Genomic DNA, 17,923 nt, shown 5'->3' with positions numbered 1-17,923 from the left:
TTATGTTGGAGTCGGCTTCCAGTCTCATCGGGTGCAGCTAAATACCAGTATTTTACATGGAGCGACTGCCTATCGGACCTCCACAACCCAGTTACCTGGGTTATAACGTGATGCGCTTCAGTAAGACTGGTTGTCAGACGTTGACTGACTACTGATAACAACTGGAAATGGTCTTCGAAAATGACAAACAACTCAACGACATAATAACATAAACAAGTTAAATAAAAAAATAAGGAGACAAATAAACACTCGTTATTCCGGTCTTTACTTGTAAGTTCATCTTGAACTATATCAACTAATGACATATGTAATGTTTAGATTATAAAGATGAGAATCGCTTGCAAGATATAGTGGTATATTACAGTGTGTTGGTCTGTAGACTATTAAAGCCGATGCTCAATACGGCTTTAGCTCATTATACTACCGGCTTACCTTAAGAGCAGACCGTTTTCGAAAAAATATATTTTTCCTTAAAAAATGTTTTTAATAAAATTATTATTTATTTGTTCTGCAATATGCTGTGTCGCCAATGGAGGTAAGATTTTTTTTATTTGTTTTTTAGTTGCACGGTCAAGTAGGATGTATGAGGAAAATGTGTTGTTTATATTATTTAAAATGCAAATAATAACAAGATCGTGACTTCATCGGCTCTAAGGCAACATACATTAAATACAAATAATAATATTGTATTTGTTACTGAGACATCCCAAGAACATATTTACCGAAATAAAAACTGCCTCCGTAAGGCAATGGTTAAGTTTACCACGCCGCTACCATTGCGTCGGGAGGACGTCAGTTCGATTTCTTCAGGGAACAAATGTTATTTTTGAGATCTACAAATAGTTGTTTCGGGTCAGGTTGTACTTTGTGTCCGTTGTTTGCATATTTGTAAAGGTCCCCACGACATCATAAAAGGATATCTTAGTGCGGGACTTGTCTTTTTAAAAAGAAATAAAAAAAATGAAAAAGTTAAGGAGCAATATTTTATACAAACATAAAATCACGTCTTTTCCCATAAAGGTTAAGAGATATCAAACAACGCCCATACTCTGAAAAATAATGTTTTTAATTTGATTGCCTTGATAAGTCACAGGTTAGAAACATTTTGGTAATAAGATTTAGATTAAAAACATTATTAGCAAATAAACGACTATTACTATTACTATTAGTTCCAATTTACATAACAAAGTAAAATAAAATATCTACACAAACTTTCCTCATTAAACAGGTTGCACGACGTTGTGTGTGATAGGTAACAGGTTTGACGCCCAAACACGAATAATTTGATTTTAATGATATTTTTAATTTTTTGTAAACCGTAAAGTATCAAACTATTATACAAACGCACTAAATCAAATTTAATCTAGATTTGATATTTATTCAATTAATTATATATGACAAATAAATAAATATAATAGAAGCAATCGAAGTTTGTAAGTATAGTCTCCAAGTGGCGTTTTTTTATCTGTGCCTACCCCTATGGGAATGGTGTGTTAATAAGCTGATATAGTTACAAAGCTCTAAAAAATAAACAATTTAGGAATCCACAAAAAAATCCTTAGGTCAAATACTTTAACCCGAGGCTCAAACAAAATAAAAGCTATTAACAAAATCAATAACCTGGACTTTTAAATTCACTACCGACAACCAGTGTGGTCTCTAAACTTTTCAAGACACCAAAGAGACTTTAAAAAATATCTTAAATTGTGTGTCTCAATGCTGGGCAACGTCGTTCTCTCATTTTTGCAATTCTTATTAATTATTTAATTAATTTAGTCACTATTTTTTTTAGAACAAGTCAACTGTGCGAAAGAGGAGACGCCATTCCCACCTGATCCAAAGAGTGGATGCTGTGGTGTCAACGCTGCTGCCACTAGTAAGATCATAGGAAGTAAGTAAAAGTTAACTTCAAAATATTCTATATTATATTAACCATCATTGACCCTTAGGCCCGAAACTATGTTAAACGGACGCCTGTGCGGTCCCATCCCGTACAGAATTACTCCGTCACAGACACCCGCGCGAGCACTTGGCGCCGCGAAGGCAACTTTAAACTTAATGTTGGTCATTTTTTTCTAGACATCTTGTTTGACAAAAAGCAATCAGTTTTATGTTTTACGTTCAGTCTAATACAGTGCATACACTTCCTCTTGTATACAGTGTTCACGCCAGCCCTTACCACTCTCTAAATTTTTAGCGAAGCTACCAGAAATCAAAGACCGTCACCAATATCAGTCACCGATAAACCGAATTTATTTTTTCATTCATTTTCTTTAGATCAAACTCCGATAGACCAATACCCTTGGACGGCTCTTATCGAGTACGAAAAAGATGGTGAATTGAAGACACTTTGTGGTGGAGTTCTTATCAGCCGTCAGTATGTTATGACTGCTGCCCATTGTGTGACGGGATCGGCGCTGCAAGCCGGAACACCGTGAGTAACCATCAATATGACGGAAGATTCGTAACGTGAAAGGTTTCGGGTACTTTTCGGGTTTGGTCTTCTCTAATTTATATCAGAATATCTCTTAATAGTTGCACGGGCGTTTGGTAAAGTGCCCTATAAGTAGCCCTACAATAGCTTCGCCTCCAATTACATGGTAGTAACATTGTAAATGGCGGAAACGTGTATGTATTTTATACACCTCTGCCTACCACTCCGGGTATAACAAGCATTATGTTATGTATGTACCTAAGTGTGTGTGACCTCCGAAGCACAAAGACGCTTAGATCTATGGAATAAAATATCACCCTGTGGATATGTTTCTAAAGTATTTCATCGCCTTTTAGGAAAAGCATTCGTTTGGGAGAATACGACTTAAGTCACGACGGTCCGGATTGTATGAAAGTTGAAGGTGGAGGCGAGGACTGCACTGAGGGACCCACCAGTATTCCTATTGAAAAGATAATAGCACATCCAGAATACCGTGATAAGAAGAACGACATCGCTTTGATAAAGCTGGCACGAGTTGCTCCATACACAGGTAATATAAAATTAAGAAACTTTAAAGATATTAAGTCAGATATTAATACAATTATAAAAACCGGATTCTAATTGCAGTTTGATGATCTACGACGATGACAAATTTTCTCTCAGATATGTCTCACGTACTCGGTACTCTCACGTACTATTTTAAGTAAATTATACATTGTTTTTTCAGACTTCGTCCGCCCTATATGCCTCCCAACCACGGACATGACTCTCCGAACTGATAGTTTTAGGCTGACAGCAGCCGGCTGGTGGTCAAATGAAGGATCGAAGATAGAAGCAGCAAAGAAGACAGTTGATCTGCCATTCGTGAAACTAGATGTAAGTTAACTTTGATATGTCGATGAAATTTAAGCCTTCAACACCATGAAGTACAGTTTTTATTTATTTACAACAATAATGTAGGATATTATGAATTATGACAGCGGGTGATATATTAACTGTACAAAGTACTGCACATTTAAGTATGCAAAATAATAAGAAACTAACAAAGACATCTTCAAAACAATTGATATAACAGTCTTATTCAGTAACTAAAACTATGGTGTGCTCAAGGATGCTCATTTGGTCCTCACCTAAATGTGATAATATGAAATTATTATCTTTACAGGATTGTAAGAAACTTTATGAAAACCAACGAAGAGTGGACTTATGGAAGGGTCAATTGTGTGCTGGTGGTGAAAAGGACAAGGGTACATGCAGGGGCAGCGGTGGAAGTCCTCTGATGTTTGAAAACGGTAGGGCTTACGAAGCCATTGGTATCGTCAGTTTCGGCGCCTACCCCTGCGGCCAGGAAAACAAGCCTGATGTTTACACAAATGTGTATGAATACTTACCCTGGATTAAAAGTAACATTGTTGCCTAGTTTTTGTAATAAAATATTGAAGTTTCAATTAAATATTGAGAATATTACTTTGTTTTATTAAGTTGCACAAACATCGAAACAGTTTTTTCTTTCAATTCTACTCTAAACTTGGAAACTTGCATAGAAATTTTTAAACGGTCAAGAATTAGAATAAAATACTGATTATATACCTTCTTCACTATACGAACCAGTAAAATATTATAAATACTATCTACTTAATTTCTTATTACGAATAATGCAAAGGAGATTAATCACTTGCCCAGCTAGTTACTTCAGAAAAATACCAGTCACTGTGGTCCCGAGCCAGTGCAGCTTTTAGCAGTTTTTAAAACCTTCGCTTTCGATGCGTCCCGGGACAAAATAAACCTGTTTAACCTGTACAACTGTCCTGGATAGGTAACTAGATATGAGTCAACGACCTAGTGAAACAGAGTAACATTTGCACTTAATACATTTAAACCCGTATTTTGTTTACTCCTGTAGATAACCTAGACACCTGTTTTACCAATAAAACTCACACGAACTAAGGACTGTGTGACTAGTTCTACTGCAAACTGAGCCGAAATTAACACATAAATTAAATTAACAACGATATGTACATTTGTACGCGCATAATTTAACACGACTAGACTAAATTAGGTTGGGGGAAAAAGTCTTTTCGATTATAGTATGTATGGACTTGTAATAAAATCTTTTCTCTACACAAAAACGCTCGATATTTGGGTACCTCACGAGCTCACTGAAAGAAACCTAATGAACCGTGTACTCATTTGTGATTCTTGAAGCCAAAGAGATTTTATTACAAGTTCATACGTACTGTGATGCGAAAATACTTTTGCCCCGACCCAATATATTTATAAGCAGTCGGGTTAGTCCGCTAGTATTATAATAAAATATGTTATATTCAGTCTAACTTCTGGGTATTTGTTTCTCCGTTGACAACTAATTGATTGCCACTAATCTGCGCATTGTTTATTTGCTAAAATAATCATGATTCATTCGTTACGTCAATGCAGCAATGTATTACAATACCTACTATATCAAACTGACGTACACTGTCGTACACTAGCTGTCAACTCACATACACAATACGAATACAAATCAGTCTCTACCCAACCCGAGAATCGAACTCGAGACTCATGATTAGCTGTCCACTATTGCCATACCAGAAGCAATTGTCGTGTTTACACTACCCGAGAACCGATTTTGAAATCTCGTCATCAGCGGTTAATTACCGTCACCGGAGGCTTTTTGTTTGTCTCGATAAAAATATGTATATCTTATAAAATTTTCATGACACAATGTTAGTTACCGTACTCCTCCGAAACGGCTCGACCGATTCTCATGAAAGCATATTGAGTATGTATGAGAATCGGCCAACATCTATTTTTCATACCCCTGAGTGACACTTTTTATTTTAATTTATTTGGAAAAGCAACATTTGCCGGGTCAGTAAGTAAAACAATAATATCATATTATATTCTTCTAAATAGTAATGGCGAACTTAACAGACCGTAAACAAACAAAAACACGAATGGGACATTCCAAGTAGCAAAATGAAGACACTCGTTATACCGGTCATATTTCAAGTTTAGCACAACGCCACGACAATACTCACAAAGGATTTACCCCTTATACTTATATAGATAAAGGTTATAATCGCTTGTATATGAGCCTTCGCGTCAGTCGCTCGAGTACGTCTGTCAGTTGTCCATTATACAAAGTGGTCAGTGTACAATTTAATTCACAGTAACACCGGCTCCCGACCGGTAAAGACGTGCTCTTAGTGTTTTAAGTGAATTCTGTGATATTAATAAAAATGTATTATATAAAAGTACTAGGCATTTTCGTTGCATTATGCTGTGTGGTCAATGGACGTAAGTTATTACATTTTCTTTTTTTTTTGTGTACAAATTGCGCGTAAGGAAAAACTGTTCTTGAGTTTTTATGCAAATGTTGTGTTTGGTTGTAATTTTATGTATCTTATTTAAATCTTTTGGAATAAATACCGGTTTGTTTGTACATCGTGAGCTATTAGCTATAATAGGTAACTGGCACAAAAGCCGAATTTGTGCAGATATAATGATAACCAATGATTATACTTAGTACAAAAAATTCTATATACATACATACCATATGAAACGACTAGCACCTTTGTATAAATACTCGTTTGTTGCTATGTACAAAGGAATATAAAGCGTGAATTTTATTACGTGAATAAGTGTCGGTAGCTCAATAGTTAAGTCTTTGATCGTACGATCAAGGGGTTGTGAGTTTGTATCCCACCCGCTGCACTATTGACGTGAACCCAGGCTGGGAAACCACTTTAAAGTACCAGGAGGGGTTAATAGTCGAAATGTCATATAGACTGTAGGCCACAATGTCACACAGGAACTGTAGAAACACTGTAGAAACTATTTACGCTTAACTTATTATCACAGAACACCTATTTTAAAAGTTGTTTGTTTCCCTAAAAACCAACAAATAAAATGTTTGGTTAATTTAAAAATAACCTTAATTTTTGTTTCAAGTAAAACCATTTATGCACCATTAGCCAACGTTGAAGTTATATTTACTACTGACTAACATAAAAGCAATCAGCAATGCGGAACAGAAACTGTATTTAGACAAACAAAAACTGTGAATAATATAATTAAAACGCGAACTTTATGTGCTGTATAATACATATATAAAGCTAGGTTCTTTGATGATTGATTCTGTTAGTACCAGTTACATAAACGTCAATCTACGATTGAATAAACTATCTCCTTTAATCCATTAATGTCCCACTGCTGGGCAAATGAGAGACCACGCTGGCCAATTGCGGGTTGGGGACTTTGCATACTTCAAGAACTGTTTTAAAGATCTCTCATCTAAACTATACCCATAGGGGTAAAGGCAGAAACCAAAGAACGCCATTGGTACGAACCTTACAAACTTCCCTTGCCTCATTGACATCCATACATCTTGTCATACAGGTCCACCGGTTACGAGTGCTACGCACCTGACCTTATTGCAAGACGATCAAGTGGTCCATATATTAATCGTACATTAAGTCCTTTTTTGGATACAATAGTAAGACAAATTAAAACCCTAATTTGTAATGACGTATCGGTTAAACGACCATTACAATATTTAACCAATTCGATGAGTATTAAACCTGTTTACGAAATTCATATCTAGATCTTATTAATGTTCGATAATTGGTTTTAGAAGGCCAATGTGTGAACTGTGACTGAATTGATAGCTGTTTTTGTCCTAGTTTGAGGATAAATAACTGATTCAGCAAACGATGTTTTTCCAAAAAATTACATATAACAAAACAGGGAACCTAATGGGTACCTAAAACCTTCTCTAGCCCAAACTAACATACTTATCCAAAAAGCTCACCAGACAAAATATTAGGCAATAGTTTCTGATGACTGAAAAGTCTTTCCTGGCACAAACTTTTATACAAATCTATTTAAATAATTGTGCAACATAAACACCCGCTTTCACCATTTCTTATAATTTTGGCAGTATTTTTCATACATCTAGCATTTAAGAGGTCCTAACAAACAAACAAACAAATACTAAGTTAATCATCGAATGAACTTGCATCTCACGTAACATCAGATCAAACGTTGAGACAAGAGGCATCCAAATGGAAAACAACTGCATTGAAACAATACTTAACCCACTTGGATTTCACAAGTTTGTAGAAAATCCCACAATGAAAGATCAAGGATGCATACAATTATAATGAGTCAGCGTTCTGAAAAGTTGTTTCGATTCAATCTACACTTTGACATATTTATTTATGTTGTTTTCGTATGTACACGTCATGTTGTGTAAAATTCGTCATAACAACAAAAGTAAATGGGATTTTAACGATATTTTTAATTTACGTAAACCACATAAAGCGGTTAAACGATTAGTACGTTTCAAAGTAATTAATGAATTAAATCAATAACCATTTAATTGCTTATGAGTACCTATATTTAAAATTTGTTGCATAATTATTATCCTATATTACACTGTCAATGTAACCTGGACCGAAACTTCAAGCAAATCTAGTTAAAGCACATTACTGAACTTATTTCTTTATATATAGTTATTTATTTAGTTTACGAAAACATAAAAGTGATTTAATTTAAGTTTCACCATGTGGACACGTCAAAATCATGGCGTGTCCACATGACGAAATAATTAGTAATACCATTTATAATTTCACTAACTGGCCACACGTGTGTCCAGTCTCTTGTGTCGAGTTGGTGAATAACCCGCTCATTTGACGGTTGACCATTAACTACAAACACACATAAAATCACGCCTTTTCCCCGCAGGTTTAGGCAGAGACCAAAGATGCAATAGCTATATAAATACTTACTTAGTACTTAGCAATGACATAAGTATCAATAATTAACTAAACATGATATCATCAAGACGGTAATCAACACAAATTGATTTGCGAATAGTCATTACAGGTTCGGAGAAATCTGAGTTAAGGATATAATAACTAAATAGCAAATTCAACCCATTGATTTCCCACTGCTGGACAAGTCTCCTCCCGTAATGAGGGAGGGGTTAGGCCTTGAGTCAAAAAAAAAACCTATAGTAATTTTACTATGTAATATGGAGTGTTATACCGGAAGATGTAAACAAATAATTACACACCTACGTTACACCGTAATACATGTAATTCGAAAAGCTACCAGGAAAACTGAATTGACTTTACCCGGAACTCGGAAATCGAATCCGAGACCTCGCATTTACTAAAGACGTAAAAGTCAGAGACTGAAACATACATAGGTATTAATATCAACTGTATTAAAAGTAGTTTTAAGCAATCTTCAATAATACTTTGAGTCATCATTACGACGCGAAAACTTCTCAAATTTGCTGATCATCTATACTCAATACTAATTATGAAGAGCTTCCTTCATTAAACTTATTATTTAAACGTTGATATTGATTAAGCACAAAGGGTCTTTGAGGCTTCATTTTGACACTATTAAACATATCCAAAAAGTAAATAAAAGGCACACATAACATGAGTAATTTTAACAAGAAAAAACTCAGGTATGCTCATTAAGTTAATGTATCACAATAATTGTAATTCCAAGTCCTTAATGACAGTTCGTATGTCGTAAAATGATTTCAATTAAGAATTCCGGGGAATTAACCTCAGTTTCTTTAGAATCACTACATAATTTATTCGTGGTAGGTATAGATTAAACATAGTAATGTTTACAGCTAAAGTAGTTATTGGCCAGCGTGGTGGACTCAAGGTCTAACCCCTTCCTTGAGACCCTCAAGCAGGAAGTGGGACAGTAATAGGTTAAAAGAGTAGTTATTAAAACTATGCAGTACCCATATTTACAATAGAACTTAACGTTACGGTTTAATAAGGTAGGTACGGTAGTAGGTAAGGCATCGTCTTTAAACTTTAATAACGTATACCTCGTTTAGCATTGTATTATGATCAATACCAGTCACTGTCAAAATAAGTGTTTATTTGAGTTTACAAAGGTTAATTACAAAATCTCTGCAACAACGTCAAGCTCAACTGCTTATTGAACAAAAGAATTTTGCAAATAAGCTGCTATCAGAAAAAACTAAGATTGAATTAGTAAAACTATGAGAAGAAAGCTAATGCAGTAAGAGAACATCAAAACAGCCATGTTATGGAATTATAATTCCAAGGCAACATAAAGATAATTTCAAGATAGACAACAAAGATAGAAAGCCTAATATTATTATCATCTTAGGCCTCAGATCAGAATAACAAAGAGACCAATAGACATTTGTAAGTTTTAGACATTTCAAATTTTAATCATATCAAAGTCATTATACTAAATGTTTAAACGGATCTCAAACGCGATTGGAATTTCAAAAGTTAGGATACCATATTCGACTGAACCATTTAGCAATTTAATATTGTGTCCAAGCTACGATAGTTTCAAAACATATCAAAGAAAAGAATCAAGAATTATTGTATAAACATTTAAAAAACCTTTGAACAAATGCAAATAAATATTACTCAGTGACCTGTTCACCTTAAAGATTGAAAAAAAAAACAACGCTCTCGACGTCATATTTACGTATCATAAGACGAAACAAAACTAGTAAAAACCAAGGCCAAACATTGTATATCCGAGATGTCTGCAGTTATAGATATTGAAATCATAATAATATTATAAATGCCAAAGTCTGTGTTTGATATTATACTTAAAATAAAGTCACGCAATTTTCTCATAGGGGTAAGCCAAAAAACACCACTACGTACGATCCTTACAAACTTTCCCTGCCTTGCTCAAGTACATTTTTGTGATGATAAAAGTTTGAAAAAAAAAATTGTTAGTCTTCACGTAAAAAATGCTAAATGGATATTTTTAACAATTATTATGGAAATAGTTGAGTAGCAGATCTGAGGTTAAACAGAAGCTAACTTTTTTAAAATAGACCGTAACATTCTGAAAAAAGAGATGAAAGAATCAGAGCCGCGTGGCCTAGCCAGTTCACTCATAAATTAACCAAAAGGTAAACTAATTGACAGACCGAGAGTTCAATGACCCACCTCAACCTGAGATTTTTAACAAAGATGGGTGATATAAAAACTGCAAATCTTTTGAATTGAAACAGAGTTGTATCATCAACAAAAACGACTTGAACATAAGGAAAAGCAATCGTAATAAAATGGCCGATAGAATGATTAGTTTAGAGTTCGAAATACGCTTTAGAGGTCAAAATAATTAACTAGTTATATAAGACGAACTATCAAATTATGATATGCTAATAATTTCAACCAAATTGAAGATTTTAAGATGTAATGCCAAATATGGGCGCAAAAAACCAATTAAGTTTTGAAATCTAGTTGTTTTGTCCTAAAGATTTAATCCGACAGATCCTTTAAAGGTCAAATTCGATTTCTATTTCTTAGAAGTTTACGATATTTTATAGGTATTATTGTTTGAAACACGTCTGACTTAATTTATTTACAAATTAGAAATAATAATAATGCCTTAGTATTGTACACAGTTTGATTTGAATTTAATATTGGGCGCACTATGACACCTTGAAAGAATAACTTTTAGTGCCGAATTATTTTCTAGAGCAAGTTCCGCAAAAGCAAAGCAAATCAATACACAACATTTAACCCTAAAGCCCTTCTCCCATTACGATACGCCCGCGCGACTCTAGTCTCGGAGACTAGTCGCCACGAAGTTTCTCACATACATTTGTATGGAGACTCTCACATTACGATACTGGTAGTCTCCATACAAATGTATGTGAGATACTTCGTGGCGACTAGTCTCCGAGACTAGAGTCGCGCGGGCGTATCGTAATGGGAGAAGGGCTATAGAAATATCTGTTACTCAAAAAATCTCCGACATACACACGGGCAAAATGTAAAATATGCCCTGTATGTTACCATACAAGTTGGTTTAAGTCTACAGTATACAATATAGTATAGAATATTTCGTTGTATTTTTCAGAACAAGGCCCCTGTCCAACGCCCTCTGGCGGCCAAGGGGAATGCAAGTCCATTTACAGCTGCCAGCCACTGCTAGCTGTACTGAACAAGAAAGACAGAACGCAACAAGACATGGATCTTTTAAAACGTTCGCATTGCGGTTTTGATGGGAATGCACCTGCAGTAAGTATCTTTGTAACTACAACTATCTATATGTTCATTTCATCAGTTAAGCGGTATACCCGTGACAGCGTAACATTATAAATGAATATAATTTTTGAGCTGAGGATCTCCAATCTCCATTGTACGGAAAACAAATCGGTAAATGTTTTACTGTGGTTTTAGTATCTATGAGCCAAGTTTAGTGTCTTTAACAAATTTAACGATAGCAATATGAGTACATACATACCATAAAATCACGCCTTGTTATTGTATGGAATAAGCAAAGACCAGAGAACGCTAGTACGATTTGTATTAACTTCCCTTGCCTCATTCACATCCATACATCTTGTCATACAGAACAATAAAACAATACAATACGAATAAACAAAGTCAATTGGAAATGTACAACAGAATTTCATATAAGAGGAAAAAGAGTAGTGGAAATTATTACTAGAATTATATACCAAACCACAAATATGTTATCGAACAGTTATTTGACGTAATAATAGGTATTTGAAGAAGATGATGACGTTAAGAGTACGACAGAAAACCGCAAGGTATTTGTGAATCGTGTGTAATGACTAACTTGTTTGTTTTTGACCTATTTTATTGTTTATCAACGACAAACAGACAAGCAAACAAATACTAAACCACTCAAGTTAGTAAAACATGCTACTAATGATACGATCTCAAAAAATATCTTCTAAGAAATAGCCATAAAAGAAGCAGGTGCTTTTTAAACGAAATAGCTAGATAACCGCCTAGTACCAAATTTCGGCTGTTTTGATATTCTTTTTAATTTCTACAAAATTAAATAATTAACGTTGTAGTAACCAATTATTAGTGAGTCGGGTTACTCGCTACCTACGCTTTTGGGACTAGCCGTCAAGATATTTTCAAAGATTGTGGAACTTAATCACATCATAATGGAGGTAACGTCAGAGAGGTGACTGATGGTAAAAACATCAGCTAAATCCCCTTTACAGCACGTTTTTGAAAGAAAACATGTTGAGTGGACCCCACATAACGAGAGGCAATAGTACAAAAAGAAGAATAGTAGAACTAAATCATTCTATTTTGTTTTAAAATCACATTTTATTTACTTCTAGGTGTGCTGTCCCAGCCAGGTGGAGCCGCCCCCGCCGGAGAAGCCTTCATGCTTCACTCCAGAAGGCAAGCAAGGGAAATGTATTGGCTTATACTCGTGTCCAGCGATAGCTAACTTACTACAGCCTCCAGTGCCGAATGACAAGATTTTGTTCGTGCAGAATTCCAGGTTAGAAACATACTATATTTACTTAGCTAGATTGTTTAGTTCAGCTTGTTTATATCGTTGATATAAACTGTAATCCTAATATTCGGTTCAGTAAAGCAGTGGATTTGTTATAAGATGGTATTAGTACGATGAGGGATGTTTGCACCAAAAGTAGTTACGATAGTTACATTATTGTTGCCACTTCGACAAAACTTTAGGAATTGCGGCTTGCTCACATTCAATGCCATAATCAATATGACGACATGTTTATAGCTGTATGTGTAAAGTCTTCTATGAAACACGTATCATTAAATAAAGGAATCTTTGTGAAACAAAGAAAAAGCGAAGGAACTAAAGATGAAGATCTATGTCACATGTCACTGATAGATGGAAAGAAACTAAATCATAATTTTTATTTTCTCGTCATACCAAAGGGGAGTCCCTCGCCCACCTTGCATATGAATAACAGTAATAACACAAAGGTGATATAAGGAAAAACTGCAATAACTCGTAAAGAACCTGTACAAGGAATGTCAAGGTTTCTTTGCAATGACAATTACTTGATAACAAGTTGAGACAGGTAAGGAAATATCAGTTCAACAAAACAAGTATAAGTACAAGGACAGACTTCGATTTTTTGGACGTCTTCAGATAACTTGTTTGATGTGAAGATGATTGAGGAAAATATTTTTTTTAATTCCTAAAATCCCATACATTAAAACATTTGATTGAAAAAACCACACGTGATTCAGATTTATCACAACAATGGTGAGAAAACGAATAATTAAAAATGATAGTTATGCAAAATACAGGAAAATTGGCTATAAAATAAAATTACTAATATGAACTTTGTAGTCACAATATATTTTTCCTGTTGCTTAAGCTTTTGTTTACGCATATGTAGCTAAATTGTTGAAAGGAGAAGCCTTGATTCACTCAGGCATATATCTTAATACTTTCTGTAGTTGTAACGGAATGGTAATTTAATTAGGAAGGGTACTAAACTCATAACTTTTAAGCAGGCTGTCTGGTCTGTCAGTCAGCCTGCGAACACGGCGAGTGCAACCTGCGCCAAAACGTAAGGCAATTCAGGGTGAAATGTTCGCATTAATTCCCGTATCCTGTTATATGGAGTTCTATACTAGATAAATAGCATACGGGACTTGTTGACACGATCCATAGACTGACTTCAAGCCCATCGATGCCGAACTAACGTACTCCCTGAATCAAATACCAATCCCACCCTTTGAGTATACAAATAATCACATCTCCAAATTATTCTACAATCATAAAGATTAAATATAAAATCATAATTTCCAGATGTGACGGTCCAGATCAATACAGCGTGTGTTGTGGTCCCGTGCCAGAGTTTAAACAGCGGACAGGCTGTGCGGCCACTGTGTCTGCCTTCCCGCCCGACCATAACAGCGAATGTTGCGGCACAGACAGCGTGGTTGGCAATAAGATTCATGGTAAGTATATAATATATAAAAAAACAATGTGTTGCAAACGGCTTGTAGAGACAAAAAAGTTCCACAATTTCTTTAATAGGTTCTAAGCGATGGATGACTAATTTTAGTTGAATCCGTCTTGAACACAGAACATATTAAACACGCATTTTTTTTTATTTTTTTTTTTAATGTAGCGACATATTGAGTTAAAACCACAGTGTCCTTCCTACATTTTTAAGAAGACATGACATCATTATCTCCCAGTCCGTTACCATAATGTTTATTCAAAGTCACTGTTTCGTTTGGAACAAAAAAATTGTGGCTAATATTTTTATAGTTTCTGGTTGACAGCCTAACAACAATTTCTCTTAGCATCCCTGTTTTCCTGCGCGATGTCTTCGTAACCTAGCTTCTTCCTCATTTCGTGAGACCCAGTAGTTGGTCATTTACATGTTTTTAATTTTCAGGTGGCACAGAGACGGCAGTAGACCAGTACCCTTGGCTGGTCCTCATTGAATACACCAAAGACGGAGGTCCTATAAAGACATTGTGCGGCGGCGCCCTCATCAGTGGCAAATATGTCCTGACTGCCGGCCATTGCGTCGCTGGTGCCGTTCTTTCGTTTGGTATACCGTAAGCATTCACTTTTATAATGGACTAAGACTAAACCTGTAACTTACTATGGTAGTATATTGGTACGGTACGAGTATTATACAGGCCATATTGGCACGGTAGCATATTAGTATTGGATGATACCATCATAAAACTCCTAAATCGCAAAATTATGACAATACAAAGACGCAATACGAGTATCTATTTAGGTATATGTATTTTTTTTTCTTTATTTTATCTACATTAGATGCTCAGATTGTCATCCTAAGGTACGAAAGAGGCTATTACAAAGCAGGATAACATTGATATAGTAGACTTCATAAAATAAACTAAACTACGAAATAATACCCTTTATTTTGTAGGAGAAGTGTCCGTCTCGGAGAATACGATACAAGCAACGAAGGTCCTGACTGCGTGATCGTTGAAGCTGATGGTGAAGACTGCACTGAAGGCATCACTAGAATTCCCATCGAGAGAACGATACCCCATCCAGAATACAACCCCGTAAGCCCTTTGAAGAGGCACGATATTGCTCTGATCAGGATGAAACAAATGGCACCCTACACAGGTCAGCACAAAAATAAAACATGATATAGTATAGTCGATATTTAAATGCAATTTCAAATTAGTAAATAACAACAAGCAAAAAAGCAAGCCATGTTGCTCTTTTTAACAAGACAAAGTAGCACTACGGCTACGGGCCGTATATATAAAGATACATAACCATAATTGAGAGACAAGAGAAAAGATTTTTAATGAATTTTATTATTTATTCATTTTGTTTCAGATTTCATCCGCCCCATCTGCTTACCGATTGCGGACATAACACTAAGAAATCTACCCTTCAACGTGACCGCTGCCGGCTGGGGTGCTGTCAGTGCAAAACAGAGCAGCAGCGCTAAGAAATTACACGTTGACCTGCCTTTTGTGCGACAAACTGTAAGTTCCTTGTTTTAACTATAGCTTTCACTTACGTCGAGTGTGATATTTTAATTCTCTTTAACAAATAACGGACACAAAAGTATAAACAGGCCCGAAGCAATTATTTATAGATCGCGCAAATAATTGTTTCGTGTGGAAATCGAACCCACGACGTCTCGCCGCAATGGTAGCGGCGAGGCAACCTAAACCACTGCACTATGAAGCAGTCACTTAATTAATTTGAAGTATAAAAGCTGGGGCAATGATACTTTCAAAAAGACAAAAAAAATATCAAAGACTGAGTACATTAATTTATATTTGGTATACTAGTTCATTTATCGAGGTACATGTTATAAATTGCCGTTACTTTTTCGCAGGATTGCCAACGATCTTACACAGTCCCCGGTCGCAGCGTGCAATTATGGAAAGGGCAGATCTGTGCTGGTGGAGAAAAGGGCAAGGATTCCTGCAAAGGTGACTCTGGAGGCCCGCTCATGTATCAAAACGGTAAAATCTACGAAGCGACCGGAGTCGTCAGTTTCGGTCCTACCCCTTGCGGTATACAAGACGTACCTGGAGTTTATACCAACGTTTTTGAATACAATTCCTGGATCAGGAGCAACATAGCTCCTTAGACTAGATTATTACAATAACTTATTAAATATCGACTTTCTTGTAGATAGGGTTAAGAATTTTAAAGTACAAGAACAAATTCTGCCATTTTTTCATTCCAAATCCGTGTTGCTGTTAAGTATTACAAATTCGTATTATGCTAAGGTTTAATGTATAAATAGATAACAAGAAAAAAAACTGTAAGTCGAATTTAGGAGACCATAAGATAAGATCATAGGACAAGGAATTGTTTTTTTTTCGAAGAAATACTTCATTGCAGAATACAAAGAATTTCAAAATATTTTAATACTAGTCTATTTGAGTACAGATGACTTTTTAATTCAGACATGATTAGTGTTAACTTGCCAAATACTTGCATAATATTTTGACATATTACTCCAAAATCAGTCCGGGCTAAGCAACGTGACAAAGATCTCAGACCCGCTCGTTCAGATCTGAACAGTAATAAGTTAACATTGTTTATTGAGATTATTAAAATAAACTGATTTGTGAACCTTTTGTACAATATTCGTATATTTATTTGTTTACCCTGATCCCGCATCATCGTCAAAAACGATCCAATTCTAGCTTTCGAGGTCTTTAGCTGCACCATATTATTTAGAGCTAATCTTCACGTCCCGCGCATATCCTACCTAAAGGTACTTTCAGACGCCTTATATCTTTTGACGTTCATCAAACTCATTTCATTACACCTACAATCATCTCATCTAGTTGCGTGACTCTCTCGAGTAGGTACTAATATCTTACTCAGTTCTTGCATCTATCTTGAAAAGAATGTGTCCATCATTTTATTTAACCACGTCTATTAAGAAGGAAGTAGCCTGAACGCCAAAGAACGCCACTAGCAGCAACAAAACCAAACACTTTTTCTTGATACATGTTATTACGTTCATTCACATAAAAAAAATATGTTTCAAAGCTTATATAATTGACTAGACGGAATAAAACATAATAATCGGTGCACTCACCCCTGGCATTGGTTGCTGCGTCTGCAATCTTCTGGAACGCGTCCAGAAATGCAGCTATAGCAACCAGCGCTGATCTGTGAAGGAAAATATAAAGATTATTTGTCCGGTTATTGACTTCTCGATGTAAAAGAAGAAGTCTAGTTGTTAAAACTGAAAAGATGAAGTCTACAAACCAAATTCTCGCTACAAGGAGACGAAGCTTAGCTGCTACTAACATCAGTCTGCCCGTGACCACGAAACACGATAACAAATAAAATAAATAAATGAATGTAACCCAATGCTGTCCCACTGCTAGGCAAGGGTCTCCTCCCGTAAAGAGGGGAGGGGTTAGGCCTTGAGTCCACCACGCTGGCCAAGTGCGGGTTGGGGACTAACAAACTAACTAACAAATAATAACAGTTAATCTTAAAATATTGATAGCCCGACTCGTTAAAAATTATTTACAATAGAATTATGTAAGTCACGATTCTTTAAAAATAAAGACTTCATAAAGTGCAGTATACACCAGTCATAACCCGGCGACATGTCGGCGGCCTACGTACTCAAGCATTCAATTGGATAACTAGCCCGCCGACATTAATCCCCGTATCACAAGCATCTAGTAAATGCTA

The 17,923-nt window shown here is 35.6% G+C and overlaps 3 protein-coding genes across 7 annotated transcripts in view; 2 read left to right on the top strand and 1 right to left on the bottom strand.

Moving 5' to 3' along the window:
• mim (missing-in-metastasis) overlaps positions 1-17,923 on the bottom strand; it is a 206,923-nt gene that overhangs the window by 70,832 nt on the left and 118,168 nt on the right. For all 5 annotated transcript variants that reach the window (XM_076129824.1, XM_076129825.1, XM_076129826.1 and 2 more), the window contains exon 3: positions 17,313-17,386. In XM_076129824.1, coding sequence (XP_075985939.1) covers positions 17,313-17,386 — 74 coding nt within the window. The remainder of the gene's footprint in view (positions 1-17,312; positions 17,387-17,923) is intronic.
• On the top strand, positions 378-3,898 carry LOC142983022 (phenoloxidase-activating enzyme-like). The gene is made up of 6 exons (XM_076129788.1): positions 378-535; positions 1,793-1,891; positions 2,278-2,434; positions 2,791-2,984; positions 3,162-3,310; positions 3,600-3,898. The coding sequence occupies exons 1-6, from the start codon at positions 478-480 to the stop codon at positions 3,852-3,854; spliced, it is 912 nt and encodes a 303-aa protein (XP_075985903.1). The 5' UTR covers positions 378-477; the 3' UTR covers positions 3,855-3,898.
• On the top strand, positions 5,573-16,849 carry LOC142983021 (phenoloxidase-activating enzyme-like). Its single transcript, XM_076129787.1, has 8 exons — positions 5,573-5,731; positions 11,333-11,493; positions 12,582-12,748; positions 14,048-14,199; positions 14,646-14,811; positions 15,153-15,358; positions 15,578-15,729; positions 16,089-16,849. The coding sequence occupies exons 1-8, from the start codon at positions 5,674-5,676 to the stop codon at positions 16,344-16,346; spliced, it is 1,320 nt and encodes a 439-aa protein (XP_075985902.1). The 5' UTR covers positions 5,573-5,673; the 3' UTR covers positions 16,347-16,849.

Source organism: Anticarsia gemmatalis, chromosome 23 (assembly GCF_050436995.1).
Source record: "Anticarsia gemmatalis isolate Benzon Research Colony breed Stoneville strain chromosome 23, ilAntGemm2 primary, whole genome shotgun sequence".
Lineage (NCBI taxonomy): Eukaryota > Metazoa > Arthropoda > Insecta > Lepidoptera > Erebidae > Anticarsia > Anticarsia gemmatalis.
Note: the sequence above shows the minus strand (reverse complement) of the source record. Positions and strands in the feature narration are given on the sequence as shown.

What these genes read in the sequence shown, in the direction of transcription:
- LOC142983022 (XM_076129788.1), top strand. Translation starts at nt 478, where the DNA reads ATGTTTTTAATAAAATTATTATTTATTTGTTCTGCAATATGCTGTGTC. An exon ending in ACGAGTTGCTCCATACACAG is followed by an intron (nt 2,985 to 3,161) that starts GTAATATAAAAT and finishes TTGTTTTTTCAG; the next exon opens with ACTTCGTCCGCCCTATATGC. An exon ending in TGCCATTCGTGAAACTAGAT is followed by an intron (nt 3,311 to 3,599) that starts GTAAGTTAACTT and finishes TTATCTTTACAG; the next exon opens with GATTGTAAGAAACTTTATGA.
- LOC142983021 (XM_076129787.1), top strand. Translation starts at nt 5,674, where the DNA reads ATGTATTATATAAAAGTACTAGGCATTTTCGTTGCATTATGCTGTGTG. An exon ending in TTGATGGGAATGCACCTGCA is followed by an intron (nt 11,494 to 12,581) that starts GTAAGTATCTTT and finishes ATTTACTTCTAG; the next exon opens with GTGTGCTGTCCCAGCCAGGT. An exon ending in TGCCTTTTGTGCGACAAACT is followed by an intron (nt 15,730 to 16,088) that starts GTAAGTTCCTTG and finishes ACTTTTTCGCAG; the next exon opens with GATTGCCAACGATCTTACAC.